This window comes from Propithecus coquereli, unplaced genomic scaffold (assembly GCF_000956105.1).
Source record: "Propithecus coquereli isolate 6110/MARCELLA unplaced genomic scaffold, Pcoq_1.0 Scaffold862, whole genome shotgun sequence".
Taxonomy (NCBI): domain Eukaryota; kingdom Metazoa; phylum Chordata; class Mammalia; order Primates; family Indriidae; genus Propithecus; species Propithecus coquereli.
The window spans coordinates 508,488-532,391 of NW_012154863.1; the positions used below are offsets into that span (position 1 = coordinate 508,488).

The 23,904-nt window shown below is 54.6% G+C and overlaps 2 protein-coding genes across 2 annotated transcripts in view; both read right to left on the bottom strand.

The window, feature by feature from the left end:
* Positions 1 to 3,510, bottom strand: part of HAUS3 (HAUS augmin-like complex, subunit 3) — a 9,818-nt gene extending 6,308 nt beyond the window's left edge. The window contains exons 1-2 of the mRNA XM_012664157.1: positions 2,465 to 3,510; positions 1,033 to 1,469 (exon numbers count right to left, since the gene is read on the bottom strand). Of these exons, the coding sequence (XP_012519611.1) occupies positions 1,033 to 1,469; positions 2,465 to 3,370 (1,343 nt within the window). The 5' untranslated portion in view covers positions 3,371 to 3,510. The remainder of the gene's footprint in view (positions 1 to 1,032; positions 1,470 to 2,464) is intronic.
* Positions 3,511 to 11,971: 8,461 nt separating this feature from the next.
* On the bottom strand, positions 11,972 to 23,670 carry MXD4 (MAX dimerization protein 4). Its single transcript, XM_012664158.1, has 6 exons — positions 23,443 to 23,670; positions 23,251 to 23,350; positions 19,837 to 19,866; positions 14,021 to 14,135; positions 12,874 to 13,036; positions 11,972 to 12,452 (listed from the first exon to the last, which is right to left on the bottom strand). The coding sequence occupies exons 1-6, from the start codon at positions 23,504 to 23,506 to the stop codon at positions 12,295 to 12,297; spliced, it is 630 nt and encodes a 209-aa protein (XP_012519612.1). The 5' UTR covers positions 23,507 to 23,670; the 3' UTR covers positions 11,972 to 12,294.
* Positions 23,671 to 23,904: the final 234 nt, after the last annotated feature.

Sequence of the window (23,904 nt, forward strand, 5' to 3'; positions counted from 1 at the left end):
TCAGGCTGGTTTCGAACTCCTGAGCTCAAACAATCCACCCGCCTCGGCCTCCCAGAGTGCTAGGATTACAGGCGTGAGCCACCGCGCCCGGCCGACCCTGTCTCTTAAAAAACAAAAAACGAAACACAAAACCCTCAAACATTAATAGAAGAAAAATTCAACATCCTACAGGGCAAATGGAAAAATCTGAGGCAGCACCTTCTAACATATCTGACAAAAGGAGTCCGCTTTTTTCTTCAGAATTAAAAAAATGTATTTTAACAAGTTGTAACAGACTTCATAACACTGATTCAAGCCCAGGGCTGCCAATTATGGTCTATGGGGATGTAACTACACAATTCCAGGGGGCACCATTCACATAGATCATGTCAATGGCAGCCCCTGAAATTGTGTGTTGAGGCAGCTCTATCCAAGTCCCTCATTCTATTAATAAGAAAACAAAAGAATTAGATAATTTTACCCTAGTCCTGGAGAAAAATCAGGAATAGGATCCAGATTTATAAGGTTTTAGACTATTTTAGCCCTCCAATTTCAGTATCCCTGTATTATCAACTGCTTAGACATACAGAAAAAGCTTGAGAGCTAGCATTCATTCTCAGTGACTCACCTGACTAGACAGAAATTAAGTCTTCTCCCCTCTCTACTGCCACCTTCTCCAAATGAAGTCAGTCCCCTGGCCAGCAATACCTACCCTACAAAGCTGTATTCAAACTTTCTGGCCCAAATCTAAAATAAGGTATGTAAATAATGACACCTAAAGGGGAATAAAACTTTGTATATACTCATTCTTCCACCCCACTCATCCACCTCAGCTCTAAAGTAGCTACTTTCAGATCTAACATGAATAACATGAATGGAAAAGGGAGTAAAAATTTAAAAAGGAAAAGGCGGCACATAAAAGTGGAAAAGAACAGAAAGGCCAAAAGTAGAGTATAAAGAATTTTTAAAACTTCCACAATTTTAAATCAAACTCTCTAGTATTTTACAAAAACAAAAGAAAAAACTACTAAAGAAACAATAAAGCATACATACCTATGAGTAGAATAATCCTTGGTATCAATGGTATTCCTTTGATTTATCTGCTGAGAGACTGACAGATCTGTTAACATTTCTAATTGCTGGTAGAGCATGTTACTTTGACTAAGTTCTTGAACCAAATTTTCAAGTTGACGATGTATGTCCCAATGCTTTCTTAATTCAATTTCATATAATAACTGTAGAAGTTCAAATGATGCCTTTTGCTTTATCAACTGATTTAAAACTAACTCTTGCCTTGCCGTATAATAATCTTGTTTGGCAATCTGCAGATCAAAATCTCCCTTTACGACTGGCATATTCAATAACTGGGCATTCTCTTTTACCACAGCAGGCAAACTTTTGTCTTTTACATGAGTGATTTGTTCTTCAAGTTTCATAATCTCACTGTTCAAGCTAGAAATTTTAGCATCCAAATTTTCTTTGCCAACAGCCTACACAAAGAAAAGTAATTACATTTCAAACTGTAAGTCTAAACCTGAAACAGTCTTAAAATTATTTTCACTTTCCATTTTAGGTGATCAGATAAGCTCAATGAACAAAAACTAATTTTATATTAGCATAAACCAAAATTACAATTTAAAAAGGAAGAATGTAGACTAAGTCAAGGGTAAAGCCAGTATGAAATATTAAATTTTAGTGTTACTACTATCATACATATACAGTAACAGCTATGAAAATAGAGATCTTATCATGCTCATTTTACTCAATCAAAACCATTATTAGCATACTACTCACTGAATCCAAGTGTATGCTATTTAAGTTTTTCTTAAAAGTTATAATTATCTCAGTAGGTCCTAGTCAGTCAGATTTTAGTACCTCTGTAGAATTTCTGGACTTCCTATATATTATTCCAAAGCTTGTGTCAGTTATAGTAACTAACTTGGTGCTGGTATTCAGATTCAGAAAAATTACACTTTTACTCAACTATCTAGTAGGTAGTTTACCAAGGAAGCTTTCCAAGAGTGTAGATGGATATCTGCTCATTCTCAACAAGGAATCAGGGTTTCAGCCCACTGAACCTGGACCTTTGACTTCATTAGCACCATGCTCTGGTTAGAGCAAACGAGGCAGAAAACCCATAAAAAAGCAATTAGTCTCTATACACATCATAAAAAAAAAAAAAACTCGGTTCAGTCTTTATCTGAATTAACACAAATTTCAAATTCAGAATGCAAATTAAAGCACTCTTGTTTAAAATCAACTAGATAATGTGGTTGGGGTTATAACAACCATTTCTGCCCTCCATTAATGTGTGGATTTATTTGCATGAAAACACATGTCACAAATAAGCACTGAACAAAGAGAAAATTAAAAAATTGTAGTTTCTTATTATACCCCCCATTCTAAAGTACTTTAATAGCAATATTATATCTTTCATTCCTAACAACAATTAAAATATGAATCCAGTCTCATATCATATGTTTACCTTGCTGGTTAGGCTATGGAGATTCTCCTCGGCCCATTTGATACTTGACTTCATGCTCAGATTACCTGCTTTCAAGTGAATTAACTGATGTTGAGCACAAATGTATGCTAGCTGCAGCCTAGCCATCTCTAGTCGTCTCTCCTCAAGGATTTCTTGATTATCACAAATAGATGGTGTTTGTAGGTCTAAAAGTTGAAAATTTTCTTCATTTGAACTTTCAACTACTTCATGTATACCCTGAAAGAACTGCTTTTTGGTATATAAGGTTAATGCTGCTGTGCTTTGCTCTTCCTGCCTTAGATACTTTTCCAAAGAAAACTGAGATAAAAACACCAGTGGATTTGTCCCTTTACCCAAATTAGATTGTCTGAAGAACAGCATCAACTTTGTAACTCCATCAGTAAGAGCTTGAAGTTCATTATTGATCTTAGCATTCATTGCATTTAGAATTCCTTGACTCTGCTTCAGCTTTTTGGTGGCTTCTTCTTTAGCATTTAACCTCAGACATCTGTGGCTAGTTACTGAAGCCATCAATTGGCATTTGTTACGTCGTTGAATTTTTAGGTTCTTTAATTTCTGCAGAGTTTGAACCTCACTCTCTAATTTCTCCAGCTCTTTGTCACCCAGTCTAGGTGTCTTCAAATCAGAAGTTTTACAGGTTTTAAGAACTTCGTCCAATGCCGCCCCTTCTAGGATGGGCTTGCCTGATTTTTGAAGAATGCAAAAAGCTTCCAATTCTTTCTCAGACAATACATTCTGTTCGTTCACATTCCCACAAAACCACTTCAAAAATGATTCATCTTCAACAGTCTCAAACAACCAGTCAAAATCTTCTCCATTAAGACTATCAGCTTTAGGATAACCGATTTTTTTTAATGTTCCCACAAACTCATTTCCACAACTCATGGTTTACCCTATTTTTAAATATCTGACACGGGTTTATGGTGTTGATTTTTACAAAGTAAATCCAAATAGAAACAAAACTAAGTTTCACATTAAGTCCATAGAGAAGGGAAAAAATCTTTTTAGAATCTATGATTCCTCCTGGGGAAAAGAAAACAAGTATTAGACCACAAATAAAGACGATTGTAATTTTAAAAGGAAGACATAGATAAATATCACATATTTGAGAGCGGGCTAACTGAAAGGTAGTTGTAGCTGCAATGTTTAAGATAAATATAAGCAATTAGGGTATTTCCTTAAAACTGCAACAGTAATGAAAACCTAATTAACAAGAAAAAAATCTTATTTTTTCCAAAGATAAAATGGTTTAAAATACATGATGTTTTATGTAACAACAGCAGTTTTTAATTGACAGTTAAATGGAGCCAAACAAACCCAAGACACGATGTGGCTAAGCAGCCTCTTTTCCCTGCTCTTCGTACGTTAAGAAATTAGAAATAAATACAGCAGTTTTTAATAAGAATCAACTAAATATTTACCTCAGTGATTCAATTAGCATTCACCAAGCACGCAGGAATCAATCTCCGCATACGATCAACCCAGTGCAGAGAAAACCAGAAGCAAGCAGTTACCCAGTAGAAATATTTCAGGCCTTTACTATTTTCAACAAACGCGCCACTGAATAACCCACGACGATTTAGCCAAGCGAACGTCAGTAACGGCGACCAGTCCTACGGATTAATGACCATGAAGTCGCGATATACTTGACTCAGTAGTGACAAAAACCTCTGGGTTTTCTGGGTGTAACTCAGTTATGACACGTATGAAAGTTAATAAAATAAGCATTCACAAAAATCGCCGAATCGGCGTTAAAAGCCAGTTGCACCAGCCCCAGACAAGTGCCTGACTCCGCGGAGCTCAGGCCGCCCTTCAGCCCCTCGCCCTGTGCCCCGCGACCGCGACGCCCGGGAGGCTACTGGCGCGCCTGAAAGGAGCCTCCAGGTCGCAGGGAAAGAAGAGGCAGCGGGGTGCAGACCGGGATCGCGGCCGCTCCTACAGTCCCATACCCGGGAGCCCACAAAAAGGCCCGCGCCACTCACCTCATGAAGATCTCATTCCCCGCCTCACCCGAGCCGGTATGCCGCCGCCGCCCTCCACGCCTCCCGCGCCTTGCACTGCCTCACGGGAACGCCGGATGTGCGCACGCGCATAGGGCCTGGACGGCGTCGCGGGGTGACTGCGCAGGCGTGATGTCTAAAGAGGCGGGGCTGGCGAGGCTCAACTTTGGGGCGGAGCTGACCAGGCGCCGCTCCGCCCCCCGGCCCAACGTGCACCCTGACGCCGGGGCGTGGCGCGGGGCGTGGCGCAAGGCGCGGGTCGGCGGACGGGGCCCTCTCCAGAGAGAGGGGGCGGGGTGTCTCTCTAGTGGGGGCGGAGGGTAGGGCCCTCTCCGGTGAGGAGCGGCGGGGCGGGGCGTCTCTAGGGTGAGAGGGGGCGGGGTTCTTTCCGATGCTGCCCTGCGCGCCCCGCCCCGCCTCGCCCACGTGCACCGCCCGAGCTGAGCGCCGCGCAGAGGCGGTGGGTTCCCTCCTGCTGTCAGCTCAGCCTTCAGTTCTGTTTACAGTTCTGCCCTCACCGTACCCAAATCCACTTTTAGGGACAGAGGGGAAAAGCCTAGATTAGTAATTAGGGGCACAGACTGGAGCCGTAGGGTCTGGCCCAACCCCCCAGCCCTGTCGCTGCCAAGCTGCGTGACCTGGGCAGGTCGGTGCCGAGTTGCCTGTGTCCCGCCCGTGGAAGGTCCACTAATAGGTCTCTTCTACGAGATAAATGAGTTCGTGTGTCCACAGCAATCAGAGCAGGGCCTGGTACATTTTAAGGGTTTAGTGATTGCTTTAGAATCTTTTCCAATTAACATTATTTTGCAAAAGCACATAATTTCTAAGTCTTCACCTGACCACTAAGCAAAAGCTGACTTCCTCCACAATCCCATATTCAAAATGTTTAAAATAAACTCATATAAACATAGAGCGGCTGTGTGTCAAAGATGTATTTAAGTAGTGAGGATGGCACACGATTTCCCAGGATGCCAGAAACGGCATATGCCATCAATGAAAAGAAAGAACGCTGAAATAAGCTTGTTAAATTTAATGCAAACCCAGCTGATGCCCTACAGTCCAGTGAAACCAGACCTTTGGGTCATCACTTGTATTGGACACTTGTCATCACTTGTATTCGTTTGCATCTCTACTAAACAAAAAGCATTTGCAATTTACCAGTCTTCTACAAGTTAACCTAAATTTGCAAAGTGTGTGCTTTGGTCATGAATTAATAGTACTCTCTTCCCCCAGTGTCAAATGACCCTAAGGTGACTGCTTGGATGATGTTCTAGTCTAGGGTGACTAGGTAAAAGTCTTTAGGATAGTTTGTCTTAATGCTTTTAAAGAGAAAAAAAGAATGTTGTAAGGCAGATATTGTGCATTAATCTTGAGTCAAAGATACTTCCTATTCATTCTTGTTTTACTTTTTTATCCTCCTCTTTTATTGACTTTTAAGTCAATAAAGCCTAAAATGATCTGAAAAACAAACATTACAGGGGAGAAATTCGCAGAGTGGTGCCTAACCTGGAGGCAGGGAAACCAGGGGAGCTGGAGCCATAGGGCCCTGCAGCCGAAGGGCCCTGCCACAGCATCGGTGCTTCTGGGAACAGCAGTGGAGCCTGCTTGTCAGGAAGGAAGTGCAGGCCATGCAGGGGACGCCTTCAGGAAATTTTGCTGAGGAGGCAAAGACTGAGGGAAGAGAGAGAGGGAGGGAGAGAGAGCGAACAAGACACAAGACACAAGATGAGGGGGTGGGAATGCAGGGCTGAGGGGAGGATTTTTCGTTTTGTTTTGTTTTAAAATGGGAGGAACTTTGGGATATTTATAGGCTGTGAGGAGGCACTCAGAGGAGACAGCATTAAAGATGCTAGAAAGAAAAGGGGCTACTTTATAGAAAGAGATCTCCGGAGGGCAGGAGGGGTGCACTCCAGAGCCCTGGAAGTCATTCTGGAAACCCACTTTTCCTAGTGACTGCTCGGTGCTTTCTGGGGCCACAAATTGAATTACTGACCATAGTTATTTGTTTGCAAGGTATTTGTAGGGCCATAAAAAGCTATAAAAATATAAAGTAAATTACAGTCGCACCAGCCCCCAGAATACAAATGACAAACACAATAGGTTTAACTATGCAGACTTGGAAAGTTTTCTTGAGGTTGCATTGGAATTTAAGAAAAGCAAATCTGTTATTTCCAGAACAAACTTTCTTTTCACCAATCGAAATCATTTGGGGTTTTAGTAGGGTCAAAAGATAAGAGGGACCCAGGAATTAATCCTCCCTGAGAAAGCCCATGAGACTATAATGGACTAAACAGACTTAAACACAGAGATATTAGGACCAAGTGTTTTTACTGTTTGCTTTTTCTCCTTCCTGTTGGAAGCTTTCTTTCCCTTTTATTGATATTAAAAAGTATTTTAGGTTTTGGACGATGTCTTTTCAGACTATTTTTAAACTTTAGAAATGATAGTCTGATGTTAAAAATTATTTGTTTTTAGATGTGGTTCTCAATGAAGATGGTGGGACTCTTCTGCAAGCAGTGGGGAATGGGGGCCGTTTCTAAGTGGGAAAGTCATTGTCAGATGTGTTAGCAGCATGATTCTGCAGGAACAAAAGTGGCAAAAGTGGCAAGAGACAAGGTGCAGGACAGTTCCTGCAGTGTGGGGATATGGAGGAGAAGAGCTGGGACCGGGCGGCCTTTTTTTCTTTTCTTCCTAATAAGAAGAGAACTGAAGACCATGCTGATACCAGGGGGTTGGAGGAGGGTGGGGGAAGATTTTGTTTTTTGTCCTCTTGACATCCATGTGACAAAGGGGGAAATTCAGTCCCCAAACTCCCGGGCAGGTTTGGGTCAGCACCAAACCCAACAGAGGTCACACGGTGGCCAAGTGAAGGGCAGCAGGGAGCCAGGGGGGCTGGCAGGGGTTGGGTGGGCAGAGGACCCTGGGCAGGGTTCTCATAAAGGGCCTCAGGACAGGCTGAGGATGCCGAAGGTGGTTACAAAGAAGGAACCAGAGGAATAACCTGTTTGCCCTCTGGAAAGATCTCCGTGGGACTAGTGTGCACCCGGGATGGCTAGGGATTGGGCAAGGAAGAACGAAAGGCCCTGATGCTGATCAGCCTAGATTATTCCAGCACCTCATGTGGGTGGCCACAATCCCAGCAAAGATGTAAAGGCAAGGACAGAGGGGACTCAGGACAGTTCCCAGAGGAGGCCCAGGGAGAGCTGGTGAGTGCTGGGGCATGGGCAGGGGTGGGCTTTGGGAACCCAGAGGAGGATTTGAGAGAGAGGAGCAACAAGACCAGCTGGAGGTCATTCTGGCTGCCAGGAAGATCGGGCAGGAGGGCTGAGATGCAGCAGGTGCCCCGCTTGGGGGCATTTGCTGTAACCCAACAAATATGCAGATGGACTATGGAGGTGGGCTCTGGTGAGGGACTCAGGAGGGGCTTCCCTGAGGTCGGGGGTCCAAGTTCCAGGCCTACCACCCTCCAGCCCAGTGAGCTGGGGAGGGGGTACCTTCCCCGAGTCTCAGTTTCTGCCTGTGAGATGGACCCAGCATGACCAGACAGGCACTAATTACGCAAAGTGCTCAGCTTGGCCCCTGGCAGCCACGTGCCCTCAATAGAAAATGAGGTGGTGGTGATTCTAAATCATAATAATATTTGAAATTCAGGTGTCCATACTTACATTAATGCCCAAATCCCAGTGCTCTGAGGCCCCAGCTGCTATCCCAGTAGGAATCCCCTTTTCTAGGGATGCCCCACTGAAGACCTCTAGGGCCCCATGTTCGGGGGTAGGGGGAGGGGGCGTCACACAGGCTCAAGAATCCAGAGTCCACTGCTCTGCTGGGGTGGGGAGGAGGAACTCAGTCCTCTTCTATGCCCACCCCAGAACCTGCCAGCAGGTCCTGCTGGGCCATCTCCAGTGTGCTGCTGCCGCATGTCCAGTGTGGTGTCCCCATGCTCTCGGGAAACCCCCATTCTGGCTACACCACTTCATCAACTCTCCAGAACTCAAGGCAGACATTTCTATGTCTCTCTCTGGGCCCATACTCCCCAACCCTGGGCCCTCAGAGGATCAGCATTGTCTACTCATGTAGGGCAGTGGGCAGCCAGGGTCACTCTGGCTGGCCCTGCTTGCTTAAGAGTAAGGCCTCTCCTCCCCATAGCACATGGTCTCACCACCTCGCAACTGCCCCCACAATGGGCAGACAGGAGGCTGGGTCCCTGTGGTCACTGCCAGCACAAGAAGACAGCTGGCCACACCACACCTCGGCACAGCAGGTCCCAAGGGTGGATGTTGAGGCAGTGCCCAGGTAGTTCTCGGGACAGGCCCAGGGAGGGATTCTCAGGCTGCAGCTCTGAGAGCCAGCAGGCTCTGCATGGGGAGGGCTCGGGCACAGTGAGCAAAGCCAGCAAGGACACCCTAAGAGATGAGCCGTCCTTGGCCCAGCGGTGCCCCAGCCCCAGCTAGCAGCAAAGCCCGAATGCCAGCAGCAAGCGCACATATCTGGCAAATAGGCCAGTAAGGGAGCTTCCGCCTGGACCTGCCTTCATTCACCTCCAGCTGTGACAGGGTCCAGCAAAGGAGCTGTGACATGGCGTCCCAGTGGTGGTCTGCTGGGCCTCCCAGAAAGCAGAGGCTGTGGGCAGGGCAGTGAGGACCAATCCCCAAAGGCTGGGCCAGGTGGCCACCAACAGCCCCAGGCTGTCTAGTGGGGGGCCGAGGGGAGGAACCGAGCATGGTGATGGAAAGAGCCAGAGCCAGAGGGGTGAGGTATAAAAATCTGTATTTATATTACAATGACAGAATGATACAGCACTTCCCCAGCTGGTGGGCAGGGGGTGGGGGCCCATTTCCCACTCCAGCGCACCCACCTCACCAGCACCAGGCCTCAAGTGGCCCCAGAAATCTGGCACAGAACCTGCCCTAGTGGCCCAGACATGGGCCCCAGGGGTGCCCTGCAGTCGGGGTTAAGATCTTCCGAGCGGGCTGTGGGGAGGGGGCCCCAGGTTAGCTTACCCAGAGACAGGCAGGGGCTGGGTCTGCACAGCCCAGCAGGAAGGCGATGACCAGGGCAAACAGCAGGGCGGGCCACCACCTGGTGTGTGGCTCTACTGCCCAGGAACACAGGCCCCAGCACTGCCACTGAGACCGGGGCTAGAGTCAGGCCCTGGGCCCTCGTGCAGGCAAAGCCCCCTGCAGCCCCTCCTCTGCCAGCCAGGCCTGCACCAGGATGTTGAGGGCCTGGCATGTGAGGCCACCTCCCGGGAAGGGTGGGGGGACCCAAACTTGAGCCTGGGGTTCCAGAGTCTCAGCCACTGAGCACCACAGTGGCACACGTGGGCCAAGAGGGCACACGCAGAGGGCACAGGCACCCCAGTGCCCTGTCCTGGTCCCAGTTGCTTTTTACAGACACTACAACAGCCCTGGGTCCCCATGGCCACTAGTAATGACCAGCCTGTGCAAATGGCAGGGAGCTGGAGAGGAATAGATGTGAATAACTCTTAGCACCAGCCCCCACCCCGTGGGCCACACCGTACACACCCGCCGGGGGCAGGGATGAGCAGCTGACTCCCTGGCCGGCTCCCCTGTCCACCCAGGAACCGCAGCCTGAAAAACCACGGCTGAGCTGCCAGGAAGGTTGGCTGAGGGAGGCCACTACTGGTCACCTGGTTGGATTCTGTTGTCCAGAGGTTAGAGCAAACCCCCCAGGTGTTACAAGGTGGCAAGGGGAGCTGATGCTTCAAGAATCGAGAGCATGGACTGTCCTGGTGCCCGGAAGCAAGCACTCTCAGAGGTGTTGGGAACGCAGGCATGGTGGGCAGACTTGGGCCGGCAGCAACAGCCCCTGCCCGTGGGGCCAGAAGGACATTTGGACAGTCTCCCCAACTCCACGCACCCGCCCCACAAGCCTGTTCTCTGCCTCTTGTCCCAAGCACCTGTAGGGCAGGTTCTGTGCCAGAGCTATTTCCAGGGAGCTTCCCGCCTCAGTAGGCCACCCACTCTGGGGTGTCCATCCACATGGCTGAAAATAAACATGCATTTTCCCCAAGATTCTGAAATTGGTTACAGATGCACCGGAGAGGTGGCAGGCACTGCTGTGGGCCAGCCCCACGCCCACCACCCAAGTATTGCTGTATGGTCCCCAGGGACAAAGGACTTTAGGAATGCAAGGCCAGCAGAAGACTCATAATGCCAAGCCTGCACCACCCAGGGTCTTCGTCTGCTACCAGTATTTGAGACCTGGAGCCCCTGGCCTAGGCCAGGGAACAGGGGCTTGAGTCAGGTAGCAGATGAGGATCTATTTCTCTGGTTAGCAAGCAAGCCCCCAGAGGTGGCCTGATGTCCCCAAGCGGCAAAGCAGGCCCCTGCCAGATGCTGGAGAGGATGAAATTGGGGGCCAGATCATGGCCCCTCCTGCTGGTGGCAGAGAGCAGCCATATGCCCACACAGGCCTGGCTGCATCACTCCCAGGAAGCCTGGATGCTGGGAGGGGCTACCCACTGTGGGGGACATGTGATGGGCAGGCCAGGGGTGTCCTGTGAGCCACAGGGACGTGCTGGTAGTGGGGGCATGGCCAGACCTGGGACACAAGGCACACTATGACAACATGATGGAGGGATGGGTCCCTGAGACACTGGGTTGCTCCCATCCCTCAGCAAATAAGGATGTAACAACAGCTAGGAAAATAGAATACAAAAATCTCGTACAGGAAATAGAGGCGGCGCACGCTAACATCCCTTGGCCTAGAGTCTTTACAGCCTTTTTGTTTTCAAAAACATTTCTCTGTTTTGTTTTTTGGAAAAAGCCTCTCTGCCAGCAGAGGCGGACACAGCAGAACTCATGAGGAAGCCCCCTCTCCAACGGGCTCCCAGAGCCCTGTCTGGGCTGCCGGGCAGTGCAGCATCTTATTTCTTTAAAGGGAGATGAGAATGCTCCCTGAAGACCCAGAGGTTTCAACTCGCCAGCCTCCAGCTCACCCCAGCCTCTGCGGGAAGAGAAGCCCCGTCCTGTGTAGACCAGGCAGGTGTGGGTGAGCCGGGGGTTGCAGGGGGAGTCAAGTGCAGACCAGGGGCCAGCATTTGCCTAGGTGACCTCCAAAGGCCAACCTCCCTAGAACATGTAGCCTCTGGGTGCCCACACATCTGCGTGTGTGAGCGTGTACGCAAGCGCATGTGCCTAGGTGTGTGCATGTGTGCATCTGACAGTCCTACCAGAGCAGGATCTCCCCAGCTAGGGGTGGCATGGCCCAGCCCTGGCTCCTATGCCTACAGGGCAGGAAGGCCCCCATCCACCCACCTGCCTCAGGTGCTCACCCAAGTCCCGCCCTTCGTGGATCCCTCCATTCATGCCTCAGGAGCCTGCGTGGACCAACAGATGGACGGACAGACAGACAGCCTCGCCTTCCTTCCTTCCTTCCTTCCTCGGTCCAATCCTTTCTCCTGGGATCCAGGGTTGGGGTCTGGGCTCCCTGTGGTGGTCATTAAGTCCCTCACACGGTGCCCGCCGAGGTTTGCAGCAATGACATTTAATACTTCTGGAATGCTTAGGAATCTGAGAACAGACCATGGGTGGCTACGCTGGGCTCCAGGATGCAGGAACTAGGCCCTGCCTCCCTGCAGAGGGCCCTGTCCAGCTGGCAGGGTCGGGTGGCTCAGCGGGCCCTGACCAGCGAGTGGGCAGAGGTGGGCAACCCAGGCAGCAGCTGGAGCTTCCAGAATGGTACAGTGGTGGGCCTGTGGCAAGGCTGACGTCAGTCGAGGGAGGCCTGGAGGGCTGACACGCTTGGCTGGGCAGGTGGGCAGGCCAGGAGCAGAGGGCACAGGGCCTACAAGAGGCCAGGGCAGCCAGGCCGCCGGCAATGGGGCCCGTAGCCACCGTCGCTGCTGCCACCACTCTGCAGGCTGTAGTGGTCATCCACGTCACTGCTGCTGCCAACACTGTCCAGCTCACCGGGACCAAACTCCATGCCCTCTATGTCCACTTCTGGGGAGAACAGAGAGGGGTGGGGTGAGGCATGCTGTGGGCACCAGCCTAGGGCTCCTTCACAGCAAGGGTCTCTCTCTCCCTTTTCTGGAAGCAGAAGCTCTGCCAATAGGTGTGGAACTTCTATCTGGGCCCTGAGGCGGCAGACACTAGGATGGGCTCTGGGTAAGACCCCCAGCTCCTGAAGCATACTGCTGGGGCCAAGCCTGGCTCTGGCACCCATGGGGGCATGTTGCCCAGCCTCCGAGCCTCACCCTCCTTGTCCCATCCCTTCTGCATGCAGGTGGTGATGATGAATGAGCCGAGGCATGCAGCATGCTCAGACGGTACTGGGGACACCCCGTCAGCCCTGACCCTACCCCAGATGCCTCCTCTGCCATCCCCCTGGGGAGCTGCAAGAGGCCTGGGCCCACGTGCCCACCTTGCTCCGAGTCATCCGTGGAGACAGCAGAGCCTGTGCTATCTGTGCGCACACGCTCCACGCTCTGCACTGACAACTGCTCCAGGCGCCGCTTCAGGAAGCGATGCTCCCGCTGCAGCTGCTCCTTGATGCTCAGTGCCCGGCGGTCCTGCTCCTCCAGTTTCTGGGGATGGGGGAGCTGTGAGCCCTTGGCAAGGAAGGAGTGTCCCCGCACCAGGTGCCAGGCACAGAGGGCTGGGCAGGGCAAGCTCCCCATCCCCCCTACGGCTCAGCCAGGCCAGGGGCCACAGGGTGCCCAGTCCCTGCTGGCCCTCCCACAGCCTGATGTGCACCCTTCCCCGTTCCAGCCAGGCGGTCACCCACAGGTGCTACCTCTTAGCCCTGTGCTCTCCATCTACTGATCGGCTCTAGCACCCCCAACGGCCAGCCAACCTTGGTCAAGCAAAGTCATGTGGGCTTGAAGCCCTGGGTCAGTGCCACCCAGACTTCAGCTGAAACCTTCTCCAGGAGGACAGCCCTACCCCAAACAGCTCTTCTCGAACACTCTTGGCCCTGCCTGTCTCGGGCTTTGGCCTATGCCACAATGGTACCTGTAGCACCCTGCCCTCTCTAAACCTTCCTGTGGGCCCAGCTGATACACTGTCTGCTCTGCTCTCTGAGGGCCCCCAGGGCTCTGACCATTCCTCTCTCAAAGCTCCTGCCACCCCAACTGGAGGTGCCCATGCATGTGCAGGCAGAGGAAGCCCTTACAGGGGATGGACACTCACCCTGATGGGCCAAAATGTCACCAGACGCTAAACCAGCAAGTCTCAGTCTAAAGATCATGGGGGGGCTGCCCCAGGCAACATCTCCCTCAGCCCCGTGCACCGCCCCCTCCTACCCTGTCACCACCCAACAAAACCTGGTGCAAGCCACATAACCTCAGCCCAGGGAGCTCCTGCTGCTGCTCCCCTAGCCCCGGCAAAGACACCCAGGCCCCAATAGGCACCTGCCAAGCAGCTCCCCACTCACCCTCAGGCCCTCTGGTCAAAGAGCTGCCCCACCCCCCACCCCCACCACCAGGTGCATCCCGAGGCCACACAGGAATGGGCTGAGGTCAGCCAAGGCAGCTGGACAGGGCAGGGGCAGAGGGCACAGCCCCGCTCACCTTGATGTGCACCTTGGCACGCTTCAGGAGGCTCAGCGTGGTGTGGCGGGTGCTGTCGGGGCCCAGGGGCACCAGCTGCTTGAGCTGCTCCAGGTAGAGCCTGAGTTTGGCTCGTCTGAAAGAGCCAGAGATGGAACCATCAGGTGGGGGTGGCAAAGCCGTGGGGGTGATGGCAGGCAGGGCTGGCCTTAGAGGTCTGGAGGAGGCAGGAGCAGCTGGCTGGGCCCTGCACAGCTCCCAACCCTGTGAGGTGAGAGTCCCTCTCCAAGGATCCCCTCCTTGCCTGGCACCATCTGGACAAGGGTAAGCCCAGACCACCACGGCCCTGCCAGAGCCTCAGAGTGCCACCACCAGGCACTGCCCAAGAGCCCCTGCTTGCCCCGCTGCCGCAGCCCCGCATCTGGAGTCTGGGTGGCCAACGGGGCAGGGCAGGGGGAGGCAACAGGTGCTGGGCAGGGTACACGGAGGTCTGGGGGACTCAGATAAGATTTACATCCCCTCACCTCGCTGCAGACAACATGCTCTCTGGTCATTCTTGTCACCACAGAAACAGGTCCACCCAGGTCAAGAAGAGCCAAGGACTGGCCCCCTCCAACCCTGAGTTTGGTCTGCCTTTGGAAACTGCTTCATTCCAGAGTTTGTCCCAGTATCCACACAGATTAATCCGTTTTTTCACAAAACTGGAAATATCATATTCAGTGGTAGTTGTTCATATGACACAGTCCTCCAGAATTTGTTCATCGCGGGCCTCAGGAGAAGGGCATGGGCTTTCTCCTAGATCTGCTCTTGCAGAAACGCTGCCTCTCCTGGCTGGTCTGCGTGTCTGGGAGGACTGCCTGGTGGTACTCACCCTCAGGAGCTCCCTGATTTGGCCTGGGCCTCTGCCATATCCACACCCCACCTGGCCCAGCACCCCAGGATGCCGGTAGGCTTCATCACAGCCATGCCCAGTAGCAGACTGCCCAGCCCCACAGGCTGCCAAGGTCACTTGCAAACACAGGATGCTCTGCTTAGAAGAGATTCTTAGGAGTAAAACTGCCAGGTCAAGGGGTAGGAATATTTTTTGAGGCTTTTGGAAACTTGCTGCCCAACTGCCCTGTTGTCACCAATGCCTGTGTATGCTCCTTTCCCCAAGCAGCTTTAACATCGTGCATCCCCACCTTGTCATCTCTGCTCCCGGTGTTCCAAAGCCCCAGCAAATCCAGTCTCCCTGGGAGGGAAGCAGGCAGGACATTTCCTCTGGACAGAGGAGCCTGAAGCCCACAGGATGAGCTGCTGGGTCCAAGGAGTCTGCAGAGCCATAACAGCCCCACCTCTCAGGGGCGGGCTGCAACCTGTGGCCACTACGGCTGTCACCCACATCCACACAGCAACCTCCACTGACAAAGCACCTCACCCAGTGCCCCAGCCCACAGCACCATGGGACCTAGAAGTTCTTCTGGGTGAACCCGAGTTAAACCTTAAGAAGAACTTCCAGGACACAGGACTGAAGCTGGCATGAATTTGTACTGATACTGACTCCACCTCAACGCTGGAGGATCTTCAACACCACCCCCACAACTTTACACAGGCATAGGGAGGGATCCGAAGCCACCGTTCCATGACTGCCTTAAGTGCCTGGAACCTCAGCCTCCTCACCCCCCAGAGGGGCAGTGCCCACGACCCATCACCCCAGGAACCGTGCAGGCAAGAGGCACCAAGCTGGGTGAGGGCATGTCCCCACCATCCTGCAGCCACCACTGGACTAAGCTTGTAGGTGAGGATGCTGCCAGGGGCCCTCCGTTCCTGGCCCACTTGTTATAGAGCAAATGGCAATTTCTACAATCCACCATTTAATTACATCAGCAGCACATGACTACTGTGGAAAAATTAGAAGATGCAAATCAACAAAAAGAAAAAAAATTAGAAGTATCCCCAAATTCCACCACCCAAAGACAGCCTCATTATCATTTTAGTGTATCTACACTGTCACATCATGAATGTTAAGTGAAAAAAATTAGAATACGGAACCACATATGTGACAAGTGACCCAATTTTGTTTAAAAAATAAAACAGCAGACGCACACAAGAGACTCAACAAAACACAATGAAGCACAGGAAGCGTGCATCTCCAGGTGATGCGGTTGGCAATGTTTATTTCTTCAGCTTTGTGCTTTTCTGTATTTTCCAGGTTTTCTATGCTAAAAAAACCACATATTACTATTACAATCAAACACATTTGTACAAAAAAAAAAACACAGCTAAAAGACAAATAACAGTAGAAAAATATCTGCAATACATAGAAAAGACACACAGTTAGTGCTCCTGATATTCTGAGTGCATACACATCAAAAATGAACAGAGGAATACGTCAACGTGACAGCAGGCAAAAGACACAAGCAAGCAAGTTGCAGAATATGAGGCTAATCTAACATAACACTGACTCCATCTCACACGCGACCCAGGAAATGAAAACTCAAACAAGGAGATACCAATTGTCACCCTTCCAACGGGCTGAAAAGCAAAGGAGGGACTGGTTCTTCCCTGCTGGTACAGGGGACGGTTCGCAGTTTGTTGGTGGGAGAGCAAAGGGACAAAGTTCTGAAGGGCTTTGGCACAATCATCACCAACCACGGGCCGGTGTCTCTACTTCCAGGACCCAGGTCCTGCAAAACTGCCCCCCTCAGAATGCAACACTTGCGCTCACCAACGTTCTCTGCAGCAAGGTCTGGAGACCCCCTCGAGTTACCAGAGGGGCACTACTAAGGACCCCAGCAGGTGGCGGGGAGGAGGCCGCACAGAGTGTGTGACTAGGAGGACGCGCTTACTTGGTGTCAGGCGAGAGATCAAGTGAGGAAATATAGATAATGAGGTCCCCTTCCTATCCCAGCAACATTAGCACAAGTGTGGAGGAGCAGCCTCCCGAGTGCCTGGGACACAGTCTCTGGGGTGCAGGGGGTACCTGAGCAGATTGCTTTAGAAATTATAAAACGGACTTTTCTCAAGAGACAAAGGGAGGCCGTGTGACCACACACGTGCACTATCAATACTTGGTAGCATGTCCACCCATCCCCAGGAGAGAGTATGCCAGGGCTGCAAGCTGCACAGGTCCTCGTAGCTCCCTGCCCTGGGCAGCAGCTGTGACACGGCAGCCTAGGGCCAGGGCCTGGAATTCGCTCTGTCAATAGCCAGCTGTGGGACCCTGGGTGGGTGTTGCCCTCCTGAGCCCCAAAGTCCCACAGCCTGCAGCCACACTGGGCTCTCACTAAGCCCTCCTCCTGAAGCTGCTCTAGCTCCCCAGGCCCTCTGCCAGCACCCTGTGGCTGTCCTGAGCATTCCAAGGCACTTTTAAAACCCACCACTTCCTAAAGAAAGACTGTGTGGACTCAGGAGGCAGAACCTGCCTCTGAAACCAACAGCAGCTCCGTCACCAGGGCTGCCGCAGCCAGGCCCTTGGCATGGGCCCAGCCCACCCCAGCTTCCCCTGCAGACCCAATCCTTAGAGGAGGACCCAGAGCGCCTAGAGGGCTTGGCTCCATGCCAGGGTCCCAGCCAGCCAGCAGAGCCACACTCTGAACCACGCCAGGCCTGGCTGCCAGAGAAGAGGCAGCAAGGAAATACACCGACCAGTGGCCCTGGGGGGCCGCGGGGACAGGAGCAAGGGCAACTCCCACTCTCCCCTTGCGTTGACCTGCATTTTTTGGTTGTTGCTAACAAACTCACATTGCTTGTGTGGTTTGTGAAGGCTGCATGTGGCTGCCCCGCAAAGGGAGGGGTCTACCCAGGACCTGGACAAGCATCTCTATGCTTGGGGGTGGAAGTTGGCAGGGCCCACTAAGGACTCTGGACTGGCCTCTGGGATTCTGGGATGGGCCCTGCCACTGCAGGGAGTGCTGAGAGGGCCAGGATGCAGGCCAGGGACCCTCCCCACAATTGTGCTAAGGCCAAAGCCTAGAGCTGGGCCATGAGGGTCACCAGACCAAGAAATGTGTAGCCTCCTTAAGCCCCAGGCCCCTAGAGTCAGCAGCTGAGCATCGCTGAGCAGCCCTGCTGGAGGTGCTTGGCTACAGTGGAGGAAGGGGAGGGGAGTAGGGCAAGGCAGGCCTCAGGGTGGCCTGGCTTGGCTGAGAACATACAAGGGGAAGTCCCACAGGCCCAGCCCAGCCCCAGTGAGGGGACACCTCCAGGGAGGTTGATGTCCAGGGCCTGCCTCCCAGGAGCGGCTGGTGGCCCAGCCAGGTGCTTCCTTCCTTCCTCAGGACAACATGCAGCCCTTCCTGCGGCCAGCAGCCAGGAGCATCCGGCATCGGCCTTGGGCCAGCCACAGGTAGGCTACGATTAAAGTCCCTGCCAGAGCCCTAAGCTCCAGGCCTGTGGGTGCTCAGGGCTGCCCACACTTGCCTCTTGGCCAGCCAGAAGCAGAGACCACTGCACTGGGCTGAGGGAGCCTACAGAGTCACTAGGCTGCCCACCTATCTCCCCCCTCCCCACCCATGTTTCACAACTCTGGAGGAGATGGCAGAAGCCAAGGCCAGGGTCAAGGAGCAGCTGCAGTGGTCAGAGGCTGCCACACCCTTGCCACCCACCCTCCCCCAGTGGCATCCCCATCTGTCCTTCCAGCCACCACCTCCAGGAAGTCTGCCTCCACTTGGCCTGCCCAAGTTCTAGGTCCCAGTCAAGGCCAGCCTGGTCTCCTCTGGCCTGGGAGCAACTCCAGGCCTGCCCAGTTTCCTCAGGCCCTGCACCTGCCCCCGCCTCTGTGGTCTCTAGGGAACCCCCCAAACACACATGGCCAGTCCAGGAAGTTCAGTTCCTCAGAGAACACAGCGTTCCGCCCCTGCCCAGCCGCCCGCCCCAGCTAGCAGCCTGAATCCTGGGGGAGCAGAAGTTGGTACTGCCGTGGGTGCAGACATGGGGGTGGGGGGAGGTGGAGAACTGGTCGAGTGCCAGAACTTCCAGAGCAAGCCAAGGAAGGCTCAACTGGCAGGTAGAACTGCCCCTGCCAGAAGGGAAGAAAGAACTGACCCATTTCACAGATGGGTGCAAAGTCAGGAAGAACAATCACCCGGCATCCCTCAGGGGGTCTCCCTGGTCCTGGCAGGGGGCTCCTGCCTTTGGCGCTGGCTAGCCCATGGAGGCTTTGTACTCACTCAAGGCTCCGGAGCTCACTGTACCATGTCCCCACTGGCACAGCTGGGTGTGCAGCCCTAGCAGCCCCAGGCCGGCACCAGTTAGGGAAGGGACACCTAGTAGCGTTACATGCAGAGCCCCAGGCTAACTGGGGCCGGGGCAGAGGGACTCCTAGGTGGCCGTGCTCCTCCATGGACCCAGCCCTGCAGTTGAGTGGACATGAAGGGGGCTCACCTGAATCCTGCCCTGGGCCAGAGCTTCCCACCAGGCCCACGTGACCTGAGACTAGCTGCCCCCACACTGGACAAGACTCTAGCATGGCTACTTGGAAGGCAGACCCCAGAAGGAACAGAGGCAAAGGGCATGGGGCTGAGGGGTCAGAGGCCCCAACTCCTGATCACAGCCCATCATTCACTGCACAAGGGGTCCTGCTCCAAGGCCCAGCCACCACCTGGCTCTGGCCCCCAGGCTAAATTCCCTGGAGCAAAGCCTGGGCAGCCCCCCAACCCCCACTCCCAGCACAACAGTGATCCTGGCCTTCTCCTTTAAGGAGGACCCTTCCCAAGACAAGGGCAGAGCCTGGCAGCATAGTCAGCCACGACCAGGCCAGGCCAGGTGGGGGGCTCAGCAGCCACAGCATCCCCTCAGCAGAGGGAGGCCAGGTGTGTCAGGCAGCTCAACTGGGGGGTTGGGGAGGTGTCACTTACCTGTGCTTTTCTAGCTCGTTGTGTGAAGACCTGTTCAGAGAGACAGAAAGACAGAGCTCACTGCACTGCCCAACCCCCAGAATATAAAGACCGGGGGCTGGGGGTGTGGGGGGCAGGGACCTGCAGACAGCAGCTAGGGCGGGTCTGGGATCCAAAATGGCCCAGGGTGGTGAGGGCTGGGACAGGTGAGCAGCTGCCAACCAAAGGCCTGCAGGAACCACATACTGAGCCACAAGGACAGGGAGGCATGGAGGTGCACTCCAGGGCCACCAGGCCACTTAGCAAGGTCCACAAGGGCTCTGGCGGGCAGGAAGATCCAGACCCCTTTGGGAAGGGGTAGGGGAGGCCCAGGGAGCAGCAATAGCCAGTCCTGGGGCTGATCCACCCAGCGCCCCACAGTTGCCTGGGCAGCCAGCAGCCTGCCTTCTCTGCTCCCCACTCCCTAAGGCTTGCTGTGTCCTTGGAACCAATGTGGGCCAGCACAGAGGACCAATGGCAGGTTGAGCTCAGGGAACGGAGGCCAGGTCCTCAGGAGACCGGGTGGTCCTGTCCTGACAACACCAGCTTGTCAGGCTCACAGACCTACGTGATCACAGCGCACAAGACCAATAAGGATACCCAGGGACAGAAAAGTCTCAGCCAGGTCAGCCCACGAGGGGGCTTCTGAGACACGGGTGCTTGCTGGGCCAGTGAGTGCAGGGGGACACTGAGGCTGGCCCTCCTGCTTCCCTCAGGAGCCATGCTCTGGCTGGACTGGCTGTCCTGGGCCCAGGCTCAGCTCTCTGGGGACGGGGTACTGCCTGCAGCTCATGCCACCTGTCTGGCCTATTCAGACAAGGCACAGAATACCGCACACAACAGGGGTACAGTGCCAATGCATTTGCCCTGGAGGACAATGATGCAGCGGGGCCAAGCTCCTAGCTCCAGGTCACCTCCCAGTGCAGGGGGACCCAGGAGGCCAGCCAGGTCGCCCAGGCTGCTGCACACATGAGCAGAGAGCCTAGGCCACTTGAGGCATATCCAGATTAAGCCCTGAGCCCTCTCCCTGCACCAGACCCTACCCCTTCCTAAAGCTTCTGCTGACCACTGCCTGCCTGCTCCCACACTCTCCTGCTCCAGAGACTTGGGATTTGGTGTCTCCTGTCCCCATCCCTCAGGCTGGATTGCCTGCCCCACCTACCTGGTCTGCTGCAGCCAACAGGGCTGGGGGGATGCCAGCTGCTGGGCCTCCCCGTGTAACCTCTGGGCTAGATCCCACCTTGGAGGCAGAGGGGCACTGCCTGGGCAGCCTGGGGGATGCAGAGGGGCCAGCCCTCCTCCCCCGGGAGTTCTTCCTGGGCCCAGAGACCCTTGAGGCCCTTGCAAAAGAGTTGTGTAACACGGGTCCCAAGAGTATCCTATCCCTGAGGAGAGGTGGGGCTAGCCCCCTCTAGGGCTGTGCCAAATGCTTCCAGCATCACCTCGGCCCTTGTCTGCTCACTTTCTGGTAGAACCGAACCCCTGTGGGCTGGCTCCAGGCCCCTCCTGCTGAATCACAGCAACCACTGGGGCCACGTCTCCCCAGACCCAATCCTGCCCTCCTGCCCACTACCCACCTCTCAGCCTGGTCCCTGCTGTGCCCCATCCCTTTCCCTCACCTAGGCAGGACACACAAGCCCCACAGGTGTGGGTGGGGCTGCCCCACCAAATCAGAGGCTCCAGGACCCTCTGCCCCTGCTCTGCCCTAGCTCCTTGTCTGGCCTGGCTGAGGACAGCCTCAAGGGCAGCAACTGCCAAGCAAGAGGCCATGTCTGTCGGCCTGGGGCTGCCTGAGGCATGGGGGTAGTCAGGCACTGCCCAGGGGAGCCGCAGGGGAGATGGGCCCAGCTGAGGAGCCCTCCACATCCCTCACCAGTGCCCCCACGTCTCCATCCCAGCAGATGTGGAAGGGCAGGACCCCACCTCGGGACAGGAAACCATCGGAGATGAGTGGCTTCAGTCAAGTAACTGAATCTCTCTGTGCCTCAGTTTCCTCAGCGGTAAATGAAAATTAAAAATAACGTCACCTTTATGGAGCTGGGGGGAAGATTAATCAGTTGTGTGTGTGAAACACCTAGTGCAGAGAAAGCATTCAGGGAGCCTCAGCTATGATTCTGGTTGTCAGCTTTGGGTACTCCATGCCATAGGAACCTGAGGTCACATCCTGCAGTTTTGTACAGGTAGCAGGGACTTGGGATGGGGAAAGATGGCATCAAGGGCCAGGCTTGCTCACTGAGGAGTCCCCAACACGCTCATGTCCTTCTCCAAACTGTCCCCAAAGGGGACAAGGGGCTGGGACTCAGAAATAGGTCCCAGACAGGGCAGCTGGAGACTCAACCAATTCTTGGCCAGGCTGAGAACGCCAGGACGCCACAGAGATGGGTCCCTGTGCCAGCCTTTCTGTTTCCCAAGAACAGGCAGGCCACAGGAATGAGCCACACCCTCTGCCAAGGGGCCCTGAAGCCCCCTGCGAGCGCAGCTCCCAGCCTGGTGACATGGAAGTAGCTGGGCCAAGGTGGGCCCCCAGACAATGCCAAGTGTGCCATGGTCTTCACAGCAGCCAGGAGAGTGGAAACTCTGGGGAAAGTCCTAGCCCAGGGTCCCCACTCCCCACCCAGGGAAGTGCATGCACCCTGCTTTAGGGCTTCTGCAATCTGAGCACAAGGCCAAGGGCATAGAGGCAGTAGCTGGCACCAGGAGGAACTCCTTCACAGAGCCTGCCCCTGCAGCCGACCCCCTCTTCCTGCTCCCTTAAACTGGCCTCCTGTCCCAAAGAAGAGGACGCCTGCACTTGTAGCTGGAGTTTCACTGTGTCCGGAGGCCAGGCAGGAGCGGTGGGCACTTTGGGAGGAGTGGAGGCCCGCGCAGGGCCTCCACGCGCCTTCTTTGTCCAGGCTCCTGAGGGACTTGGCTCCTGGGGGTAGACAGAGAGAGGCGGTCCACCCACCCGCGGAGAGAAGGGATTAGGGCCGGCAGCCCCACGGCGCCCCAACTCAGCCTCAGTTTCTCGGGACACGCGGGGCGTCGGCCAGCGCCCACTGACAACTTTTTTCCTGCCTGGAAAAGTCCAGAACAACTTGGGGGCGGGAGCGGCTGCGGGAGGAGACCCCGGGCGGCGGGCGCTGTACGCGTGGCACTGTTTACGCGAGAAGCCGAGGAGGCGCGGCCGCGGGAAGATGGCGACGGCGCGGGCGGGGCGCGCGGGCGGGGCTGCGGCCGCGGCCCGGCGCGCCTCCTCCTCCAGGCTGGCCGCCGGGGCGCGCGGCAGCACAGCGAGGCTGCGGGCCGAGGATCCGCGCGGAAGGATTCTCCGGGTAGGGACGGGGCTGAGCTCGGGCCGGGCCGAGCAGAACTGGCTTCGGGCCGGGCGGGGGGCGGCAGCACGGGGGGCGGTACCTGTTGTTCGGGGCCTTGCGCACCAGGCCGGCCGCCTTTGTTTTCTTCCTGGCGAAGTCGCCGTCGAAGGGCAGCACTGAGGCGTAGCCGTGCTCGGCCTCTGCGGACAGACGGCGCGGTCAGCGGACCCCCGCCCTGCCCGCGCCCCGCCGCCCGCCCGCCGCCCGGCGCACAAAGGGGCGCGGGCGCTACCTCGGTCCCTGCGCTCCAGGTACTCGGCCGCCTCCAGCAGGATCAGCAGGGAATTCAGCTCCATCCTCCTGCCCGCGCCGCCCGCACGCCCGGGGACGGCGGCGGCCGCTGCCCGGCCCGCTCTGGCCGGCTCCGCTCGCCGCCCGCCCCGCGCGGCCGCGGCACCACTTCCCAGACTCGGCGGACTCGCTGTGCGCTCGGCCGCCACCCTCCGCCTCGGGCCCTCAAATTGACACATAAGGGCGAGCGGCAGCCGGCGCAGCCAATGGGAGCAGGCGCTGCTTCTTCGGGGGCGGGCACTGGGCTGGGCCTAGGCCAATGGGGAAAGGCCGAACGCCTCGGGCCGGGCCGACAATGTTGACAGATGCGAAGCTCGGTTCCGATAGGCCGGCCGTGGTAGTAACAATTTAGAAGCCCAAGCTTAGCAACAGCACGTGGTGGCCCGGCCCCCGCGCGCGCTGA

Coding starts and splice junctions, on each gene's coding strand:
- MXD4 (XM_012664158.1), bottom strand. CDS start 23,506: ATGGAGCTGAATTCCCTGCTGATCCTGCTGGAGGCGGCCGAGTACCTG. Junction 19,867..23,250: donor CGCAAGGCCCCGAACAACAG/GTACCGCCCCCC, acceptor CTCTCTGAACAG/GTCTTCACACAACGAGCTAG. Junction 13,037..14,020: donor GTGCCAAGGTGCACATCAAG/GTGAGCGGGGCT, acceptor CCCCATCCCCAG/AAACTGGAGGAGCAGGACCG.